We start from the raw sequence: 22,911 nt of genomic DNA, 5'->3' as shown, positions 1-22,911 counted from the left end.
AAAATATGAATATGTGATAAATTTTCATAGAATTATTATATAAACACAAATAAGCACATATTAAAAACTGAAAACTGTTGAAATATGAATATAGCCTATAGATTCTAGCAATGTCAATTTCTTTGATTTGATATTGTACTGCAAATATTATTATTGGGGGAAGCTAAGCGATTAATACCCAAAACCTCTCTACATTATTTTTGAAAATTTCTGAGAGTGTATTGTGACTTTAAAATAAGAGACTTTTTAAAATCAGCATACTATATTTATACAGCCACATTAATGTTTATAGCAGCACAATTCACAACAGCCCAAGTTATGGAAACAGCCTAGGAGCCCATCAACAGATGAATGAATTAAGAATATGCGGTATGTATACATAATGGAGTTTGACTTGGCCACTAAGAAGAATGAAATTATGGCATTTTCCGGTAAATGACGGAACTGGAGAACATGTTAAGTGAAATAAGCCAGACTCAGAAAAATCAAGGGTCAAATGTTTTCTCTCACATGCAGAAGTAAGAGCAAAATAAGGGGGGAAAGTAGGGGAAATCGGCATGAAATAAGAAGAGAGATCGGTGGAATAGAGGAAGGGGATTGGGGGAGGGAGAGAGAAAGAATGGGATATGGGAGGAATGGTGGAATTAAATTGATCAAACTATCCTATATACATATATGAATATGCCACAGTGAATTTCACCTTTATGTGTATCTATAAATAGGTAAAATTTATACTAATAAAAACTATAAGTAAATAGAAGGAAGAATAGTAGAGAGACATCTTCATATATGACATATTATATAAAACATAAACTGAGAGAACCAGAAGAAGAAAGAAAAATCCATATTTGTAGTTAAAGATTTCAACTCTCCTCTCTTGATGATTGATAAGAACAAGTAGAGAGTCAGTAAAGATACAGAAAGGCTATACAACACTACTGAAGAACTTCACCTAACCTGATCTAGCTGAAAACTATATTCTACTGTTAAGAGCAGAATACATAGTTTTCAAATATATAGGAAACATTAATCAAGACTGATCATATTATATGCCATAAAATGAATTTAAAAGAATAAAACCACACAATGCATATTCTTCAGTCACAATAAAATTAAAGTATATGTAGATAACAAGAATATATTTGGGTAATTTTCAAATATTTGGAAATCAAACAACACACTTCAAAAAATCTATGGATCAAAGAAATTGCAAGGAGCATTAGCCAATATTTAACTGAATTACAATGGAATCATAACATCCAAAAAATTAGCTGACTATAGCTAGAGCTCAGAGCTAAGTTTATTTACTTAGGGGTATAAAGTTAACAATCTAACATACAACCTTAAGAAGCTAGGGAAAATAGTAAATTAAAAACAAAGTAGGTAAAGGAAGGAAATAATTAAGAGGATAATGGAAATTAATTTTAAAATGGGCAAGAAATAGCAAAAAGTCAGTGAAATCAAAGTTGCTACCTAATAAACCAAAGAAATTATAAGAGAAATAAATTACAGGATTGGCTATAGTTTAGTGGTACAGCCCTTGCCTAGTATGTATGATAAGCATGAGGTTCTGGATTTGATCCCCAATAACTTCCCAAAAAAGTGAAAATGTAAAAAGAAAAAAAATACACTACAGATCAATGTTCCAATATCCTTCAGAAACATATATGTAAAAATCCTTTACATAATGAACATAAGAAATCCAGTAATAAAAAAAGGAAGGACTAGGATTTATGACAAAATTGAGTATATTAAAAAAATGCAAGGTTAATTAAACATTTAAAAATCAATTTGTAAAATTTACTATATTAACAAAGTAAAATATAGAAGATGTGAAAAAGCATTTGATAAAATAGAACACTTATTCATTATTAAAAAATTCTCAACAAAATAGAAATCAACTTCCTCAATCTGCTAAAAGGCCTCTATGGGTTTTTGTTGCTGTTTACGGTGGTACTGGGGATTGAACCTATGGGCACTCTACCACTGAGCTATATCCCCAAATCTTTTCTTTTTTATTTTGATACAAGAGTCTTGTAAAGTTGCTGAGGGTTGCCTTGAACTTGTGATCCTCCTTGCTCAGCCTCCTAAGTAGCTGGGATTACAAGCATGTACCACCAGGCCTGGCTGGTGTGTGTGTGTGTGTGTGTGTGTGCGCGCACACCTGTGGTACTGTGTACTGAACGTAGGGCCTTGTGAATGCTAGGTAAGTGCTCTACCACTGAGCTACACCCCCAATCCACCTATAAAAATTTAATGGTGGAAAACTGAATGCTTTCCCCAGAAAAAAATAGAAACAAGGTAAAGATATTCACTCTTACTATTTCTATTCAAAATTTCCTGGAAGTCCTAACTAATTCAATAGGGCAAGAAAAAGAAAGAACAGGCTGATAGGAAGAAATAAACTGTATTTATTTGCAAGTATACATGTTTGTGTATACAGAAAATCCTAAGAATTCTACAAAAAGCTACTAGAACTAAAAGTCAATTTATTAAGGACACAGGATCCAAGGTTAGTTCAAAAAGTTAATTATATTTCTATATGTTAACAATAATCAATTGAAAATAAAAATTTAAAATGTACACTTAGAATAACAGAAAGCATTTAATACTAAGGAATAATTTATCAAAATACAAAGGTCTGTAAACTAAAAAGAAAAACATTGCTAAGATAAATTATACTTAAATAAAGAGCTATACCATGTTCATGGACTGAAAATTCAATGATGCTATTTTTTTCCCAAACTAAAGCTATAGATTCAGTGCAACTCTAATTAATACCCAGAAGTCCTTTTTGTTTGTAAAGAAGGTGTCAGAATGATACCAAAATATATGAAAATTAAGGAATATGGAATGGTAAAAACAATTTTAAAAATGAAAACAAAGTTGGAGAGCATATACTACTTGATTATAAGACTTTATTACAACAGTACAGTAATCAAGATAATGGTATTTTGTCACAGTGACAGAAAGCTAAATAACACATAAATTATAAGGGGCTGGGGATGTAGTCAATGGTAGAGTGCTTAGCTAGCATGTGTGAGGTCCTGGGTTTGACCCCTAACACCAAAAGAAAGAGAAAGAAAGAAGAGGGGAAGGTGAAAGAGTATAATAGAAAAAAATGAATTAGTTAGGCTTTATCAAAATTACATATTCTCCTCTTCCAAAGACTACTAAGAAAATGAAAAGCCATGTCATGATCTGGGATATCCACAAAATACACATGGGACAAAGAATTCATATCCAGAATTTATATATATATATATATATATATATATATATATATATATATACACACACACACACACATATATATATATATATATATATATATATATATACACAAGTACATATTACTAAGGATTGAAACTAGAGGTGCTCCACCACTGAGATGCAATTCCATGCCTTTTAAATTTTTTATTTTGAGTTAAAGTCTGGCTAAGTTACTGAGGTTGTTCTCAAACTTGTCATCCTCCTGCCTTAACCTCTTGAGTTACTAAGATTAGGCAATCAACTAAGTTAAAGAAGAGGAAAAGATTTGAGCAGTTACTTCAAGAAAATATACACATAACCAGTAAAGACATGAAAAGATACTCAATATCTTGATTCAATTAAAAAAATGTAAATCATGATAAAATAGTACTACACACCCACTAAGATAGATAAAATGTAAATTTTTGACAATAGGATATAAGTGAAATTCTTTGTACATTGTCAATAGGAATGTAAAATTATAGTGCCAATTTGAAATAATTTTATAGCTTCTTACAAATTAAACTGAGTTTCTGGTATCATATATGCCATCCCCAGCCCAATTCTGCTTTTAAGTATTTACCAAGAGAAATAAAAAAGCATATGTCCACAAAAGGACTTGTTCAAGATTATTCATATCACCTTAATTCACAATAGCACCAAATTGGTAACGACTCAAACATTGATAAAAAATTGAATGGATAAACAAATTGAGACACTTCCACACAGTGCAATACTGCTCATAAACCAAAAGGAAAAAGCTGCTGATATATGCAACAGCACAGATGAATTTTAAAAACTTGTTGAGCAAAAGATGGTGAATACAAAAGAGCACATGTTATAGGATTTCATTTAGATGAATTCTGGAAGAGGCAAAACTAATTTGTAGTGACAGGAAGTAGATCAGTCATTGCCTAGAGCTGGAAATATGGAAAATCAATTACAAAGGGCTATGAGGAATCTTTTGAAGGTTATAGAAATGTTCTAGATTTTGCTTTTGATGGTGGTACACAGATGTAAACATTTGTCAATGTTCCTTGAGCTGTATAATTTCAAAAGGTAAATTTTAATGTATTCTACTTCAATAAAGCCAATAAGTTTCAAAAACACAAATGGGTAATGGCAGGTCTCATTTTGCAAGTAGTGCAGAACATTAAAAAATACCTATGTAATAGTCAGGTATGGTGGTATACACCTGCAATCCAGATAATGATATTTGGGAGCTGATGTGGGAGGATGACTTGAGCCCAGGAGGTTTGAGACCAGCCTAGGCAATAGAGTGAGAACTCATCTCAAGGAAACAAGCAAACAAACAAAAACTAACAATTGCAAGCAGGAACCACGTAAAGTAATTTTAGTAATGAATGGAAAAATTTTTTATTGCTTTCTGACCTTAAAACTTTTTGTGTCAGGCTGGGGTTGTGGCTCAGAGGTAGAGCGCTCGTCTGACATGCGTGAGGCACTGGGTTCGACCATCAGCACCACATAAAGTAAAATAAAGACATTGTGTCCACCTATAACTAAAAAAATAAATATTTAAAAAATATAAAATTTTTTTGTGTAAACATTAAAAACTCTCTTAGTGTTGGTTGTACATTTATATGGAAGAACAATAAATCTAATATTGATTTAATATGACATGATTTTTAAAATTAGGACCATTTAGAATTAAAGCATTCTATTTCTTTGCAAAAATCATATCAAGAAGAATTTAAGAAGTCTTTGGTTTCTCATCCTATAACTTATAGAGCAATAATCCTTTCTATGTCTTGGCAAATTGCCATATTACTTCTGAGTTTGGATTAACTTCCAGCATTTTCTTTATCCTTTGAGCTTTTATTGTTGTGAAATAATCTCTTGAGGGTCCCCTTAATGTAAAGTTTTTTTTTTTTTTTCTGGTGTCACTTTCTTTGGAACATCTTTAGCCTTTTTGACACACAATTGCTTTTCTCATTCCCATTCACCTTCACTAAGCTTTTTTTGGCTGCAGATTCTTAAAGACAGCAGTGTCAACATTCCTGTGGTCTGCTGTTTCTTCTATAACTCCATTTGCATTCAATGCAAATTTCACTGATAGTATTATTGATTTTATTCCTTTGCTGTACTTTTTTTTTCTTTTGGTGTTAGGAATTGGACCCAGGGGCACTTTGTCACTGAGTTACACATCCAACCTTTTTTATTTTTTTATTTTGAGACAGGGTCTTTCTAAGTTGCTGAGGCTGGCATTGAACTTGAAATCCTATTGCCTCAACTTCCTAAGTTGCTGGTATTACAGGTATGTGCCACCATGCCTGGCTTACACTTTTTATCTTTGCAGGCCAATTCTCTCTATATATTTTCCTAAAATGTCATATGGTTTGTTGCTGTGAGACAAGGAGGCATCACAACTACATGCTCTGCTACCTGTGCATGAATAAAATAGCAGATGCACAGTGACCAATCATTGACAGACTTTGAAAAAGCTCATGCAATTGTTCACTGATCATTGTGCTCACCTGTTATTTGCAAAGTGACGTATGAACTGAAAGACTAGAATACAAAGTTTGTATTTTATACAATTTCTCAGAGTTAAATTATCATGGTAATTAAAATTTAAATTATTTTTAGGAGACTGATGCTATTTAAACTGTGGTAACTGAAATTTGTTTATATCGCAACCATTCAAAGCCAGACTGTTACCTTTGCATAATAAAGGGGAAATAAGAAAACATGTGCTTTTTTTCCCAAAAAGAAATACAGAGGATTAAACCAAAAACTAAGGAAACTGATTATCTATAAGGTGTGGTACTTATGAGGAAGAAAGGATAAAGGAAGAGTGATAATTTTCTGAATACTTTAAAAATAGTTTTGACTGTTAACTTAATATTCAAAAATATTAACCAACAAGGAATGTGGAAAAACCTCTAAAATGCCATATAACAGAAACAAATAAACTTTCACAGCTATACGACAAGTAAGTTTTCAACACAGTACACTGGCCATATATATCCTCAGTTTAAAGCAACCATTACATCATATCTTTAACATTGTTATCCTTGGGGTTTTTTGGGGGGAGGGAGGAGGAGCTACTAGGGATTGAACCTAAGGGTTCTTAACCATTGAACCATATCCCCAGCCCTTTTTATATTTTATTTAGAGATAGGGTCTCATTAAGTTGCTTACAGCATCACTAAGTTGCTGAAACTGGCTTTGAAACTTCAATCCTCCTGCCTCAACCTCCAGAGCCTCTGGGATTATAAGCATGTGCCACCATGCCCAGCAGGTTTTCCTCATTGGTATCAGTATAGCAATTCTGAAATTACTTTTTGTGTACTTTGGTATTGAGCAAAATAGTAAAAATATTCATAATTTTGGAAAATACAAAGATGAAAAGGGGGAAGGCTAAGAAGAACCTGAATTGTAGGCATCAATATGAACTCATGATTTCAAGGGAATATGTGCAGATATAGATATGGTTGTAATTTTTGTGTGTTTCCTAGCTATCTCTGTCTGCTGAAAAGACCTAGAAACAGTGACAGACCATTAGCAACGAACACACATAGCACCTAGTTCTTATTTTCTAAATATTACTTCCTACCAGAAAAAAGCAGGGCTTTTGGAATAAATGGTTCTTTTCAGGACTAGAGTAGAGAAAGTTTAAGATTAGTCTAGAATACCTTCTTACATCAGAAAGCAAGAAAGGAATTAAGAAAATGAATGAGTATGGCAAAAGGACAGAGGAACTAGCCTGATGTTTACCCATCATGATGGGCAAAATTTGAGATTAAAAATTGTAAATGGTTCAGATGAGTAGATAAAAAAATTTGTGATATGTATATACAATGGAATATTACTTGGCCATAAAGAAGAATGGCTTTATGACATTTGCCAGTAAATGGATAGATTTGGAGACTATCATGCTAAGTGAAATAAGCCAATCCCCCAAACCAAAGGTCGAATGAGTTCACTTATACTTGGAAGCTAAACATCAGTAAAGGGGGGTAGGGAATAAAAGAAGTTCAGTAGATAGACAAAGGGGAACAAAGGGCAGGGAGGGAAGATAGGTGTAGGAAAGACAGAAGAATGACTCTAACATAATTTTCCTAGGTAGATATATGAAAATACCTAAGTGAATCTCACTCTCATGTATACTCACAAGAATGGGGTCTGCTGAGAGCCATTAGCCAAGTAGGTATGACAATTTCCTTGCCAGTGTACCCCATGTTGCTTAGAGGAAGGACTCATGGAAATGGACTTGCCTTGGACATTTACAGTGACATTGCATGTATGCTTGAGTAAGGTGACCTTGCTCAAGGACCAGGGCAGATCCGGGTTTAGGGCGGATCAGGTTTTAGGGAGTATCCCACTCCTTGGGTTTAGGGCAGTTCCAGGTTTAAGGTGTACCCTGCAGGGAATAGGGCGTATCCTGCTGATTAGAGCCTGGTGGAGTAGTGGATTTCCCCAGAACGTGTGTAGAGTGCCGTGTGAGTTCGGGAATAAAGAATTGCTGTTTGAATCTACAAGGCTGTGAGTGGCTCGTGATTTTGTGCCCAGCCAGACTGCGGCAGGGGTCCAAATTAGAATAAAATATATTCCATGCTTGTGTAATTAGGTCATAATGGATTCTACTGTCATGTATAACTAAAGAGAACCAATAAAAATTAAAATGTAAATGTCTGTAATAAAATTTAGCTTATTGAAAGAACACATGAACACATAAGCCATACATGAATAAATGAAAGAGAAGGAAAGGCTCTTCCTTATATTCTAAAGCCGACTAATAAATAAAGAAAAATATTACTAATAGATTTAGAAAATCCTATCTCCGTGATTGGGCTAACCTAGTGACTTTGCTTCAAATGAACTAGATATAGGAAAAGTGATGGCATTTTGTGTTCAAAATTAAGTTTACAAAATATTGTGACTTCCCTCATATTTCCCCTCTCTGGATCTTTCCTTTACTCACTCTGATGGAAGCCAGCTGTCATGTTTTGATCTGCCCAATAGAGAGGTAAAAAATGGCAAGAAACTAAGGTAGACCTCTAGCTAACTGGGGTCTTGCTGATGGGACTGCAAATTGGTGCAGCCAATAAGGAAAGCAGTATGGAGATTCCTTGGAAAACTGGGAATGGAACCACCATTTGACCCAGCTATTCCTCTCCTCGGTCTATACCCAAATGATTTAAAACACAGCATACTACAGGGACACAGCCACATCAATGATCATGGCAGCACAATTCACAATAGCTAAACTGTCGAACCAACCTAGATACCCTTCAGTAGATGAATGGATTTTAAAAATGTAGCATATATACACCATGGAATATTACTTAGCAATAAAAGAGAATAAAAACTTGGCATTTGCAGGTTAAATAGATGGAGTTGGAGAAGATAATGCTAAGTGAAGTTAGCCAATCCCCCAAAAAACAAATGCTGAATGTTTTCTCTGATAAAAGAAGACTGACTCATAGTCAGGTAGGGAGAGGGAGCATGGGAGGAATAGAGGAACTCTCGATAGGGCAGAGGGGTGGGAGGGGAAGGGAGGGGGCAGGAGGTTAGCAACAATGATGGAATGTGATGGACATCATTATCCAAAGTACATGTATGAAGACATGAATTGGTGTGAACATACTTTATATACAAACAGAGACATGAAAAATTGTGCTCTATTTGTGTGATAAGAATTGTAATGCATTCTGCTGTCATGTATTTAAAAAATAAAATCAATTAAAAAAAAGAAACTGGAAAAACAACCAACAACCCACAGAAACTGGATTTTGCCAATAACTCTGTAAGAGAGATTAGAAGTAGATCCTTCTGCAGCCAAGACAACATCTCTGGCTGACATCTTAATCATAGTACTTTGTGAAAGACCTTGAGGTAGAGGCACTCAGCAAAGCCACACCCAGATTCCTGATCCAGCAAATTTATGAAATAATAAAAATAAATGTTTTTAAAACCTCTCTTTTCTCTATATACACACATATGTATACGTATACATACATACACATATGCATATATATTCTGAATAGATTATCACAATGGAAGGAATCAGGTATTAATGCAATGTGATTATATGTCCAAAAACACAGTTAGTATCTACACTTGGATGTTTCTCAGAATCTCAAACTGGACATGCCTACAACTTGACTTTTGATTTATCTTAAATCCACCCTTCTCTAATCTTCCATATCTTTCCAAATTGTACATTTATCCCTTCGTTTATTAATTTGGAAAACTGGACATCACTCATCCATTGTCTTTATTGAGTCATCAAAAATTTTATTAAGGATCTTGACAGCAGTGATCTTGCTGACGCTGAATAATATAATAATAAAATAGTCCCTACCATCATGAAGTTTACATTTCACTTATCCCAAAATTAAGTCTTACTGAATGTATTTTCTAAATATACTTTCAATATATCCACCTATTTCTCTATCCAGTGCCTCCCCTTTAATCCAAGTCAGCACTATTTCTTGGCAGTGACATTGTCATAGTCTCTGGTCAAGTCATCCTATTTGCATTGGTAACCCTCAAAATCATTTTTCCATATAGCAGCTGAAGTCATCTTTAAAATTCAAACCATATTCTGTTATTGTCTTCTTTAAAACCTCTTGAGATCTGGGCATGATGGTACATGCCTGTAATCCCAGAGGGTTGGAAGGCTGAGGCAGAAGGATCACAAGTTTGAGGCCATCCTCAGCAACTTAGTGAGGCCATAAGCTACTTAGCAAAACTCTGCCTCAAAATAAAAAATGTAAAGGGCAGGTGTTGGGGCTGAGAATGTGGCTGAGAAGTAAAGCATCTCTGGGTTCAATTCCTGGCACAAAAATCAAAATCAAAACCAAAACTAAATAAAAACAAAACAACAACAAAACAACTCCTAAATATAATGGTATTTAGGATAAAATTCAGGTCTTTAATGTGGTTTGCAAGGTTCTGTCTACCTTGCTAGTCTCATCTATATATTTTCCATTTCCAGCCTCCTTACCCCTTTTTAAATGCTTGAGTCATACTTTTCCTGTTTTTAGGACCTTGATACATGCTATTCCCTCTACCTGACAATTTCTTTTCTTTAATTCTCCTTCTTATCTACTGGCTAACTTCTACTCGACCTTCAGATTATTACTGAAAGAAGCCTCCCCTGACCACCAGACTAAGCTCTCTTAGTGCTATTGTATTTCCCCTTGATAACAGTAATCAGGCCTTCAAAGACCATATATTATAATGGGGCCCAATAAGGCAGGAATCATGTCTGCCTGTTCATTGCTGTATCCTTGTCATCTAAAACAGTGCCTTCCAGGTGACAGTTGGTCAGTAAATGTTTGTTATATAAGTGAATGAATGAACCACCCACTATCAGCCTTGGTCATTCCTCAATGTTTACTACTTCTGGGTGGCTTTCCCAACCTATCAACTGCAGAAGTTGGAAGCCTAAACTTACAGAGGTGGGTTAGGCTATACCACTCTCATACTATTATTATTATTATTTACTGTACTGATCTTTCTGACATTTGCCCGTAGTTATTTTTAATTAATTTCTTGTGGATTGTAGTAGTGTGGGAATAGAGCACTCTGCACCTTTCATTTTTGAAAACTTGGAATATATGAAAAATTTTTTTTCTGTAAACTAGCAATAAACAATCAGAAAATAATATATAAAACAATAATAATTACAGTAACATTAAAACATCAAAGATATAGGGGTAATTTAATAAAAGACATGTAAGACCCTTTTTCAACTTTCACTATAGTCAAGAAATGGAAGCAATCCAAGTGTCCATTCACTAATGAATGGATAAAGAAAATGTAACACATACATACACACACACACAATGAAGTACTATTCAGTGATAGAACAGATGAAATCCTGTCACTTGTGACAAGATAGATGGAACTGGGAATAATTATGTTAAGTGAAATAAGCTAGGCATCATCTAACTTGTATCTGGAATCTGAAAAAAGTTGGTCAACTCATAGGAGTTGAGAATAGAATGATGGTTACCAGAAGCTGGAAAGAAAGAGAGTGGGGTAGGGAAAGATTGATCAATGGGTACTAAGTTACAGTTAGACAGGAGCAAGAAATTCTGTTGTACTCTTACATAGTTGGGTGAATATAGATAACAGCAATGTACAATATATTTCTAAAAGCTAGAAGAGATGATTTTGAAAGTTTTTGTTATAAACGATAAATATTTGAAGGATACGTATCTCTAACCTGATTTAAATATTGCACAAACTATGTATCTAAAAACACATAGCACCATATTAATATAAACAATTTTATATATTGTTTAAAAATATTTTTAAAAAGGCCTCTGCACTAAAAGCTAAAACCATAGCTGAGAGAAATTTTAAAACATGCAATTAAATGGAAAAATATACCATGTTCATGGATTGGGAAATCTCAATATTATTTATTATGATCCCCTGCTTCCCAAATAAGAGATATAGATTCAATGCTGCCAAGTTTATTCTCCTAGAAACTGACAAGATGATTTTAATTTGAAAGACAAAGGACCAAGAATGGTCAAAACAATATTGACAAAGATAAAATGGTTGGAGGACTTGCCTACCTGATTTTTCAAAAGCTACTATAAAGCTACAATAATTAAGAAAGTGTAGTATTTGAAAAATAATAGAAAAACAGATAATATGTGTAAATATATTGATGAAATAATTTTCAACAAGAGTTCCAAAGCAATTGATAGAAAAGGAAAATATTCTCAATAAATACCACTGAAAAATATGGAAAAGATCCTTAATCACCACCCCACCAAATTGCTACTTTATACTACAAGGAAAATTCATTTTAAAAAGGTAAACAGAAAGAAGAGTCAACAGCTGTTAAATAAATGCCCTTTGCTCACCAGATAGTCACTATCTCTCTTAATATACTGCTACAACAGGTAATACACAAGCTAAATCCAGTGCATGCAAGTGACACATATTTTTTGAGATGCATGTTGACTTTTCTTGCTTTTAAAGGTTTAGCAGACCCTTTGGGTAAGCACCTAGATTCAGGCTGAAGATATAAAATCATGTAATTTGCTAAATTCCTTTTAGAGACCAAAACCCAGGCATCATTTTATAATAAAACCAACAAAGCCCACAAAATCCAAGACAATAAAGAAACCTACTGTGAGTAACCAGACATAAGCATCTTCCTACCTACCACTATTTCTCCTTTCACTCATTTCAACTCCTTTCACAACATTTCATGTTACCTATTATATCCAATTTGGCTTTCCAAATATGAGTATTTTATTTTCCTATTTTTCCTGATATAATTTATATTGCAAGCTTTCAATGCACCAACAATTAGGTGCTTATATAATGGGGAATTTTATTTGCAGGTGTTATTCTATAATTTTGGAGGATTTTGTAAAACTGCCAGTTTAGGTCAATGTTATCCAGAAAACTCATACAATCACCTGATTACTAGGACCAGTCCATGTCCAGCATTCTGTGCTAGCCCAAGCTCACTTAATCCATTTAAACTGGCCTAATTTCCCAAGCCTCATAGGGAGAGAATCCCTTTGTATCAGGGAATGATGGAATAGATGTAGCGGGGAGAAAAAAATTCTATCCAGCTTCTAGTAATGTTTATAATTTATTTTGAAAAGCAAGATTCAGCAAGAAAAGAAGCCTGGGACACTCAGTCACAAGAAGTTCTTCTGTGGAACAATACTTTTAAATTGGGTCTAGCAACTTCCATGTTTTTCTTAGATTTATTGAAATAATTGGCTAACATTATTAGTCAAAATGTCTTTTCGTCATGAGAGGAATTTTCTCAAATAGAAAATGAAAAATTCGGGCTGGGGATTTGGCTCAAGCGGTAGCGCGCTCGCCTGGCATGCGTGCGGCCCGGGTTCGATCCTCAGCACCACATACCAAAGAGGATGTTGTGTCCACCGAAAACTAAAAAATAAATAAATAAATATTTAAAAAAAAAAAAGAAAAGAAAATGAAAAATTCATGTGTTGGATAAGAAGTGATAAACAATGATTCTGAGTAAGATTTGCCTCCTGCCTCCTATTTTTGTATAAACACAATTTGAATATGAAGGTGAAATTATAATCAAACAAATATAAAATATATAATCACAACATGTTACCTACTTACAAGGCCCAAAATTCTGTAGCCCATCTGACATTCCTGTCATCCATACCATTGTCCCTAAAGCTCAATTATGCCAAATATTTCTCATTTGGGGGCTTTTTGTTTTGCTGATAGAAATGTTCTTTCCTGTGTTAGCTGAAAAGATTTCATGGTGGAGGAAAACCTACCTGTGACTGAACTTATTTCATCAAGAATTCCGCACATTGAAGGGTGGATTCTGGCCCAATCAGCATCATCCCCTTCCCTCAAAGGTTTCCTGCAGTGAGGTTGCTACTGAGTCATGAGGATCAGAGCTTCCAGAAAGGAAATACTATCTCTGGAATAGTAGGAGAAGAACACACCTGGCAGGAATATGGAATAATAAAGCTACAGTCCCCTAAGTCCTATAGGGAAGGAATTCAAGACAGGACCATTTTGGGGTCTTCAACACTTCAAAACCAACACAAATAATGCCCCTGAGGAAGAATTAAAAAAAGAAAAAGAAAGTAAAGCTAAGGTAATCACCAGAAAAATAAATTAATTTTGGAGTCAGAGAGTAACTCGGCAGGAAGATTGTTGAGGTGTGGCAATGCTTCCTACAGGCTGTTAGCGAAGACTGTGAGAAGCATGTTGGTGTCAAGAGGGCACTGGCCATCCACTGTCTAGATGGTGACTAGATCTATAGACAGTGGCATCATGATCAACTTGCCGGCTCTGAACCCCAGGCTTGGAGACCAGGTAGCCAGGCTCCACAGCTTGAGGCACAGTGTCAAAGAGCACTGAGCTGTCGGGTGCCAGTGTAGGGTACAGCACCAGTGGAGCTTTGTGGCAGTAGTTGCCTACTAACAGATGCAAGTTCAGTGCCGGCAAGCCTTGGTCTTAACCTACAGGTCAGCTCAAAAGACCGTAACTGCTTGTGGTTGAAGGCTAGCTGCATAAACACCACCTCGCTCTGTTGGCTCACAGACATATAGGCCCATAGTGCCCAAGGTGCCGGGTCATTGGCTAGGGAGGAATTGGAAACATGGCCTTTGGTGCCCGAGTCAGGATCAGAGGCACTGATTTGAGCGATGGAAGCTCTGAGGAGGGTTGTGCTCAGCCAAGTGTAAAATATATGGGGCTTAGTTGGAAAATATTCGGGGCTTAGTTGGATACAGTGGCCCTCTTGTTGATGATGTATAGGGCAATGCCTGTGCTGGAAGAAAGGGGCAGCTTGCTCTTGTCAGTGGTTGTGAGTGACATTGTACTGTAGTCTGATCCTGATCGAGGGTCTCATCTGTTACATCTTGGAGGAAGATTAAATTCTGAATGGTGAATTTATTTTCTTGTATCAGACATATGTCCACCCTATTTTCTCCCAAATCTGGATTTTGTGTTTTAAACAGAGAGATTACTGTCTGGGATGCAGAATCTTCTGGAAGCATTGTGGAATTAGAAGTAAAAGTCACCTCTGGGATACTGTCATTATCTTCTAGAATTTCTGTCTCAACAGTACATTGATTGAGCCACCAGTCCTCTCTCCTTGCCTCCAAAACTGAAGAATATTTTTTAATCTCTCCAAAGTCCAATGTACTTAAATTTTTTGTTTCTCCACTCTTGTTTTCAAGGCCAAATTGGAAATTGGTACTCTGGGCTGCAAAGGCCTAACTGATCTCTGTATTAGTTCCCACATCCTGGTTGATGCTTCTTACCCTCAGCATGGAGGTGCCCAAGGACATGTCTTCTGAAGGACCATCCATTACATGTCTTCATTGAACACAGGGGGTTGTCATTGGCATTGACCACCAGGATCTGAGTGTTGCCATTTATGGAAGGTCCCCACTATCTAAAGCTGTTAGCACTAAGAGATGGGTACTATGGTTTTCCTGGTTTAGTGGCTTGTCTAAGATAAGTTCAACATATTTCTTTCCACTGTTGGTCTCTTTTACTTTGAAGATAAATAAAGAATTGCTGCTAAGGTAGGAATTTTGAAAGGAATTGCTTGATACCTTAGGGTCTTCCAAAGATTATATAGTAAATCTTGCTCATGGTTGGGTCAACTCAGAGATATTTAACTTAATAATATTCCTGCTAAACTGTAAGGTATTATCATTCACATCCTGATTCTCTATGTTAAAATGAAAAACATTTAAAGGATTTTCAATTATGGTTTCTAAATGCATGCTATGGTAAAGCCATGTCCCCCATTAGGTATAGTTCCCAAAGATGAACTCAAAGTGTAACACTAGAGAATCTCTTTCCTAAGATACAGACTCTTTAAGCTTGATCAACATCTCTTCACAACTATATGAGGAAAAAGTAGATTTCCCACCAGAATCACCAATTCCAGATCAGAGTTAAACTGTTACATACTACTGAGAAACTACACACAATTTAACAATATTAACACTCACAAAATTGCTTACAATTGTCTCATTATATCATTTGATTTCCACATTATTGAAAAATGATCTATGAAGTGTATAATTTCATCAAGGTTCTTAGGCTGTTGCTAATTCAATATTTCTTTTTTTAATATTTATTTTTTAGGTGTAGATGGACACAACACAATGCCTTTATGTTTATGTGGTGCTGAGGATCAAACCTGGGTCCCACTCGTGCTAGGCGAGCGCTCTACCACTGAGCCACAATCCCAGCCCTCAATATTTCTTTTAGGATGAAATTAGTAGAAGAATGTTTGCTGACAGATTACATTTCAATATCCTGCAGAGCCTAGACTTTTAAGTTATAGCCGAACACATCAATTAACTTATTAAATCTAATGAATGAGTACCCCTTGCCAGAGCACATAGGAAGACAAGCAAAGTCCTTGATATACTTTCATTATTGGAACCAGAAGAAATATAAACATCCAAACCCATTACTCCAGTCTTGGAAAGCAATCAACAAATATTTTAGTTATCAATTATCAACAACCATCCTAAATGATCTAAACTTAAGATTGTGTTTTGTACATCCCAAACCAAATAACTTCAAACTTTAGGTTTTGGTGATCTGTTTTCCAGTTAAACTGCTTTTTGTTTCCCCAGTACTGGGGATTAAACCCTGGGTACTCTTCCACTGAGCTATATTTATATCCTCAGCTCTTGTTTCTTTTCTTTTTTTTTCTTTCTTTCTTTCTTTTTTTTTGGTGTGTTGTTGTTGTTTGGTTTTGAGGGGAGGCAGCAGGGGGTAGGGGGTATACTGGAATTGAACCCAAGGTGCTTTACCACTGAACCACATCCCTAGCTCTTTTTATTTTTTTATTTTTTTAATTTGAGACAGGTTCTCACTAAGTTGCTTAGTGTTTCACTAAGTCATTGAGTCTAGCCTCAAATTTGTGTTCCTCCTTCTTCAGCCTGGGTTCCCAGGATTACAGATTAGTGTCACCATGGCTGGCCTTTCCCTCTTCTTTTAAATTGTTTGTGTGTGTGTTTTAATTTTTGAGACATTGTCTCACTAAGTTGCCAAAGTTGGTCTTGTAAACTGCTTTTTTACAATAAGAAGTTTGATAGGACCTTTGTTTAGATCACACTATTCAGACAAAAAATTAAGATTCACAAATCTTAATTTTTTGTCTGAATAGTGTGATCTAAACAAAGATGAAAATGCCTAGGAACTTAAGATTTTTAAGTCAGCCTCCAGTTGTCCCATTGTATTACTGGGAGACGTACATAATTCATTATGACTTTTCCCAATAGAATGGCAAGTATGCTGGCATTGAAAGCATGAATTTTTCTGTCAACCATAAAAAATGGCTATAGTTAATTAACTACAAGTTATGAATAAGATTATTTATATATTACCCCTAATCCTGATCACAATTTTTCAAATTAGGTATTATTATCCCTGTTTTACTGAAACTCAAAGAGATGAAATAACTTCTCAAAGGTGAAGAAGTTACCTATTTGCAAAACTCTGTCTTCTATGATACTACATCCAAAAACTCATGACACTGTTATCATTCATTAATAAACAACTGCTTAATGAAGACTTTCCCACTCAAACTGATTTTTAAGATGGTCTAAGAGTCATGAATATTCATATCCTAGCTCTTACTGATTTGTCCTTAAATCAAGTTAGGTGAACAGATATCAGCATAATTATAACTTATTGGATAGATTCTTAAATAATTTTTGTTTTTTAACTACAGCTTTCATTTTGAGTTGCCCATCATATGTGAACTGCCATGTGATAAACATTTTGATAGTTTCTGCAAGAGTGCATGCACTGCTATCTATTTCTCTTAGTGTTAGTCATAGAACATTATACTTAGTAACTTCTATTGGAACTAAAAGCAAATTTTCTATTTTTATATAGGCTCAAATGCTTCCTGTTTTTAAAGCACACAAGTGGAACCACACAATCTATATTACTTCTATTTTGTTGTTGACGTTGTTCTTGGTTGTTAAGAAGCATAAAGAGATATGTGCTCTTGGTAGAAGAAACTACGTCATTTTGGAGCCATTTGATTACCTTTCTTTCTCTATCTTTTATAAACCTAGGTATTGACTACTGTATCTTTAAAGTAGACAGGTAACAAATAAAAAGAAAAAAAAGTTAATTTGGATGTTTTAGTTCCCTACCCCTTTAAAAGGGGATACAAAAAGAAACCTTTTTGTATTCCCTTCTTGCTTTCTCAAGAGTAATATACCTTTGCTTCCAATTTCTGTTAAACATTCTACACTAATCATAAGGTTTTCAGGAAACAGAATCTGTGCACTTTCAAGAAAACTCTCCATGTTTATAAAAGTTATAGAAATTTTAATGTAGAAAGAAAGGGGATTTCTGCAAAGTTCCCATCATACCAAAAATGTGCCCCAAACACATTTATTTTTATTATTTTATTATTAAATATTTATTTTATTATTAATAATTTATTATTAATAAAAATTTTATTATTTTTTGTGGTGCTGGGCATCAAATGCAGGGCCATGCATATGCTAGGTAAGTGCTCTCCCACATCCCCAGACCTTTTTTAAATTTTTATTTTCAGAGAGGGTTTAACTAAGTTTCTCCAGCTTGCTTGGAAATTGAGATCCTCCTGCCTCAGCCTCCCGAGTAGCTGGGACCAAAAAATTTTTTTTCTAAATTTCTTCAAAGAAATTCTCAGCTGAGTAGATGGCAAAGATAGTTCACTGTGCCATTTTGTTAATTCTGAATACTTCACAAAGTCATCATTAATATGATTGGTGCAGGTAAAATGAGCAAAAGAAATGTGTGACTTTATTACAGTATTTTTTATGTATAATACATATATGTAGTATTACTGAAATGTATAATAGAGGTAAAAATATCTTCACAGTTCTTCCTCATGACAATTACATTGTATATTTGAGAAAAATTCCAATGTATAAGAAATAAACCTGCCATATTTGGAAATTTAATGAATAAAAACATGAAATGACTTAAGACACCAAGAAAGTATAAATGTATATATCTCTGATAACCAGAAATTAATGTTAATTAACTAGCAGTAATCACACATCAGATAAACCTCATTGGTTACGATACTGCCACTGTGCAAAGCTTGAATTAATGTCCTTTAAAATAAACTAAATGTATTTTATAAATGGAAGCAATCTCAAGTTTAGTTAAAGGGTATTCTAGGGCTGGGGTTGTGGCTCAGTAGTAGAGCTCTTGACTGGCATGTGTGAGGCATTGGTTTGATCCTCAGAACCACATAAAAATGTACTGTGCCCATCTACAACTAATACACACACACACACACACACACACACACACACACACACATATTTTAAAACCATTCTATTGGGACTGGGGATATAGCTTGGTGATAGGGAGCTTAGCATGCTCTGGTGCAGCACCACAAAAATATATACATATACAAAACTTTTTCTTTCTGGTGTTGGGGATTGAATGTAGGGGGAATTCTACCACTGAGCTACATACATTCCCAACCCTTTTTAAAATTTTACACAAGGTCTAGCTATGTTGTAGAAGCTGTTTTTGAATTCAAGATCCTCCTGCCTCAGCCTCCCTAGTAGATGGGTTTACAGACAAGTGCTACCAAGCCCAGCAAGAATCTATGTTCTTAACCGATAAATTGACTTTAAATGTTTGACACAAAGCTGCTACATAGCTAATAGGAAAAATATTATAAGCAGGAAGAGTATTATAGTTGATAAACTAGAAAACTATATAGAATATTAACTAAGTACTTTATAATTTGTTTATATAGTACATAATTAGTACACTAATAATATTGTCATATTGTTTATATAAACGTTTAAATACATATTATCTATGTTTGTATACATTCATATATACACATACATATATATTTATAAACAAGGCATGAGGAAACAGAACAACTGGGTTGTGAGTGTGTGCGAAGTGCACGTAAATTTACTGGCATCTGCTTTATCAATTCTAAATACACATGAATCAGCTATACTAAGAGGTATTTTGATCCTAACTCAGAGAATATATGATATGGACTCACCTGAATTAATGCATGATTGTCTTTAGAGAAGACCAAATCACCTGCCAGCAAAAGAGGCTCACTTTTCTCACAGCTCTCCTGACTGATGAGTGTGTCTGCGTAGTTGGGCTGCGGAAAGATCAAATGGCTTTTCCGCGAGTCGGCAGTGAGGGAGACCTCATGCGAATAGGTCTGTAGAAAAGCGCGCACCCCGTCCACGCCCACAAAGTGAGAGGCGGGTACGCCAGCCAATCCATTTCCTGCAGCCTGGAGCTGGCGCAAGGAGTGCCATCGCCTCAGCCTGAGCGCCAGCAACACAATAACAAAGGCCAGGAAGACACAGGACACTGCAGCCACCGCCACCACCAGGTAAAGTGTGAGGCCTGAGGTTTCAGAGTTAGCAGGAGACACTAGAGTGCCCAGATCTGCGAGAACGTCGGGGATGCTGTCGGCCACCACCACTGTGAGCGTGACAGTGGCCGAGAGAGGGGGCCGGCCGTGGTCCTGCACAGCCACCACCAGGCTCTGCTTGAGGGCATCTCTATCCAGCAGGGTCCTTGTGGTGCGCACCTCACCCGTGTGTAGTCCAACAGAGAAAAGCCCTGGCTCGCTGGCCTTCAACAGGCGGTAAGACAGCCAAGCATTCTGGCCTGAGTCCTTGTCCACTGCTACTACCTTAGTCACTAGGTATCCGGGCTCTGCAGATCGGGGTGCCAGCTCTACCCCAGTGGAGCCATCAGTGGGGAGGGCAGGATACAGGATCTCAGGAGTGTTGTCATTCTGGTCCAGAATGAAGAGGCTCAAAGACACGTTGCTGCTGAGTGGAGGTTTCCCACTGTCACGTGCCATTACTTGCAGCTGTAGCTCTTGGAATTGCTCATAGTCGAAGGAGTGCAATGCGTACAGAACGCCGGTGTCTGAGTTAATAGAGACATAGGAGGACACGGGTGCCCCCTGGAGGTTGTCCTCAGCCAGGGAATAAGTGACCTGGGCGTTCTCATCACAGTCGGGGTCGAGTGCAATCACGGAGATGATGGAGGCGCCTCTAGGGTTATTCTCTGGGAGATAGGCAGAGTAGGAGGCCTGAAGGAAGACTGGCGAGTTATCGTTTGTATCTGTTACCTTCAAGGAGATATGAGTTTTAGTTGATAGGGGCAGACTTCCCCTGTCAGTGGCAGTCACCGTGATGTTGTAGCTATCAATCTGTTCCCGGTCTAAAACTGTGTCTGTGACCAAACTATAGTAATTTCCGTAAGATTTTTCTAATTTAAAGGGCAAATTCCCTTGGGTAAAACAGACTACTTGTCCATTTTCCCCAGAGTCTTGGTCATTTACTTTTAGAAGGGCAATTAATGTCCCTCTGGGAGAGTTTTCCGGAATTGAGTTGGTGAGAGAGGTGACGATTATTTCAGGGGCGTTGTCATTTACGTCCAGAACTGTGATCAGGACCTTGGTTCGGGCTGAATATCCTGCATTATCCATTGCTTGCACTTCCATCTCGTAGACACCTGATTCCTCATAGTTCAACTCCCCTATTGTTGATATCGTCCCTAAATTACTATCTAGTTTGAAAACTTGGGACGCCTTATCGTCCACGTACCGGAAGGAATACATCACCTTCCCATTGGCTCCTTCGTCCGGGTCAGTGGCATTTACTAGAAGCAGCTGAGTGCCCACCGCCACATTCTCCGGAACACTCACGTGATACTCGGACTGAGCAAACTCTGGTGCATTGTCGTTCACATCAAGAACTATCACGCGGATGTGCGCGGTGCTGGTGCGGACCGGATCGCCCCCGTCCAAAGCCGTGAGGACCAGGTGGTGTGCGGCCTTTTCTTCGCGATCTAGGGCGTGTTCCAGGACCAGTTCCGGATACTTGTTACCGTCTGCTCCGTTTTGCACCTCCAGGGAGAAGTGAGGATTCGGGCTGAGCTTGTAGCTCTGCAGAGAGTTCTTCCCGACATCTGGATCCCAAGCGTGAGGAAGGGGGAACCGCATTCCAGTGGCTGCGTTTTCACTCATTTTTATTTCTAATTCACTTTCACGGAAGTAGGGAGCGTTATCGTTAATGTCCCTTACTTCTACTTCCACCCCGTATATTTTCACTTTATCCTCTATGAGAATCTCTAGATTTAATTGACATTTGATGGCTCCCATACAGAGTTCTTCGCGGTCTATCCTGCCTGCCGTGACCAAGCTGCCGCTTCGCGGGTTCAGAGCGAAAAGTTGAGTGTTACCTCCAGAGACGATGCGGATTCCTCCCTCTGCTAGCTCCCGGGGCTCCAGTCCCAGGTCCTTGGAGATGTCGCCCACCTTAGAGCCTTTCTCCAGCTCTTCAGGAATTGAATAGCGTATCAGGGTGCATCCGGCTTCCCAAAGGATCCCTAGGAGAACTCCCAGCAGGACCAGCCCCTTGCCATCTCGGTGAAGTCTTGCAGAAATCATTGTGTCACTTTCCTCTAGGATTATTTCTAATTCTACCCTTGACACCGAAGTCAGGATCAGCTCTCCTGTCTCCGGATAGTTGAGGCGAGCGGGTGGTGCGAGCTCCTCCGTTCAGTTTCTTCACAAAGATGGTCTGTTTCAATCTATCTGTGCTTGTGTTTTTGGCGCAAGCAAGGCGAACAGGATCTCTGCTTTTCTCTCCCTGATTGGTGAACAGCGGCGCTCAGAGTCCTAACCAATTACTGCACAATCTTGAATTCCCGGGAAAGGATTTTTCATTTTTATACCTCAAATAGCTCCACCTACTGTTCGTCAAATAAGGATAGGAATGGAGCCTACTAAACCAATAGTATTTCTTTAAGTAGAAACTTCAGCGAGGTTATTTTAATTTCCTTAACATTTTCCATATAGAACCACTTTAAGATTGTTTTCTGTAGCTATTTTCCATTTTTTTCCAATCACTTTTTAAGAGACTTTGAAGTTTCCATAAAAGCAATTTTAATCTCATGATTTTAGTGCACTTGCTTTGAGATCCACACCCCTCAACACATCTATTATGGGAGGAGGCTCCCTAGGAACTTCCTGTTTTGATAGTTTTTGTAATAAAATAATTTAAACTTTCAGATTCAGCTATAATGTGGGGCATTTTTTTTCAGTAGATTTTTTTCGTGTGCCTAAATGGAAGCACTACTTTAACAGTTTGGCAT

General features: G+C 36.8%; 1 protein-coding gene and 1 pseudogene across 10 annotated transcripts in view; both read right to left on the bottom strand.

Annotated features, from left to right (window-relative positions):
- LOC113179652 (protocadherin gamma-C3) overlaps positions 1–22,911 on the bottom strand; it is a 145,736-nt gene that overhangs the window by 48,837 nt on the left and 73,988 nt on the right. Inside the window, exon 1 of one of the 10 annotated variants that reach the window (XM_077800887.1) lies at positions 19,781–22,204. The exons of the other annotated variants lie outside the window; for them this stretch is intronic. Within the exon in view, the coding sequence (XP_077657013.1) occupies positions 19,781–22,204 (2,424 nt within the window). Of the gene's footprint in view, positions 1–19,780; positions 22,205–22,911 lie in introns of those variants that run through there. 10 annotated transcript variants of the gene reach the window in all.
- Positions 18,719–18,845, bottom strand: LOC113179791 (U4 spliceosomal RNA; annotated as a pseudogene).

The sequence above is a fragment of the Urocitellus parryii genome, chromosome 1, assembly GCF_045843805.1.
Source record: "Urocitellus parryii isolate mUroPar1 chromosome 1, mUroPar1.hap1, whole genome shotgun sequence".
In the NCBI taxonomy this organism is placed as follows: domain Eukaryota; kingdom Metazoa; phylum Chordata; class Mammalia; order Rodentia; family Sciuridae; genus Urocitellus; species Urocitellus parryii.
This window is presented reverse-complemented; position numbering and strand designations above follow the sequence as displayed.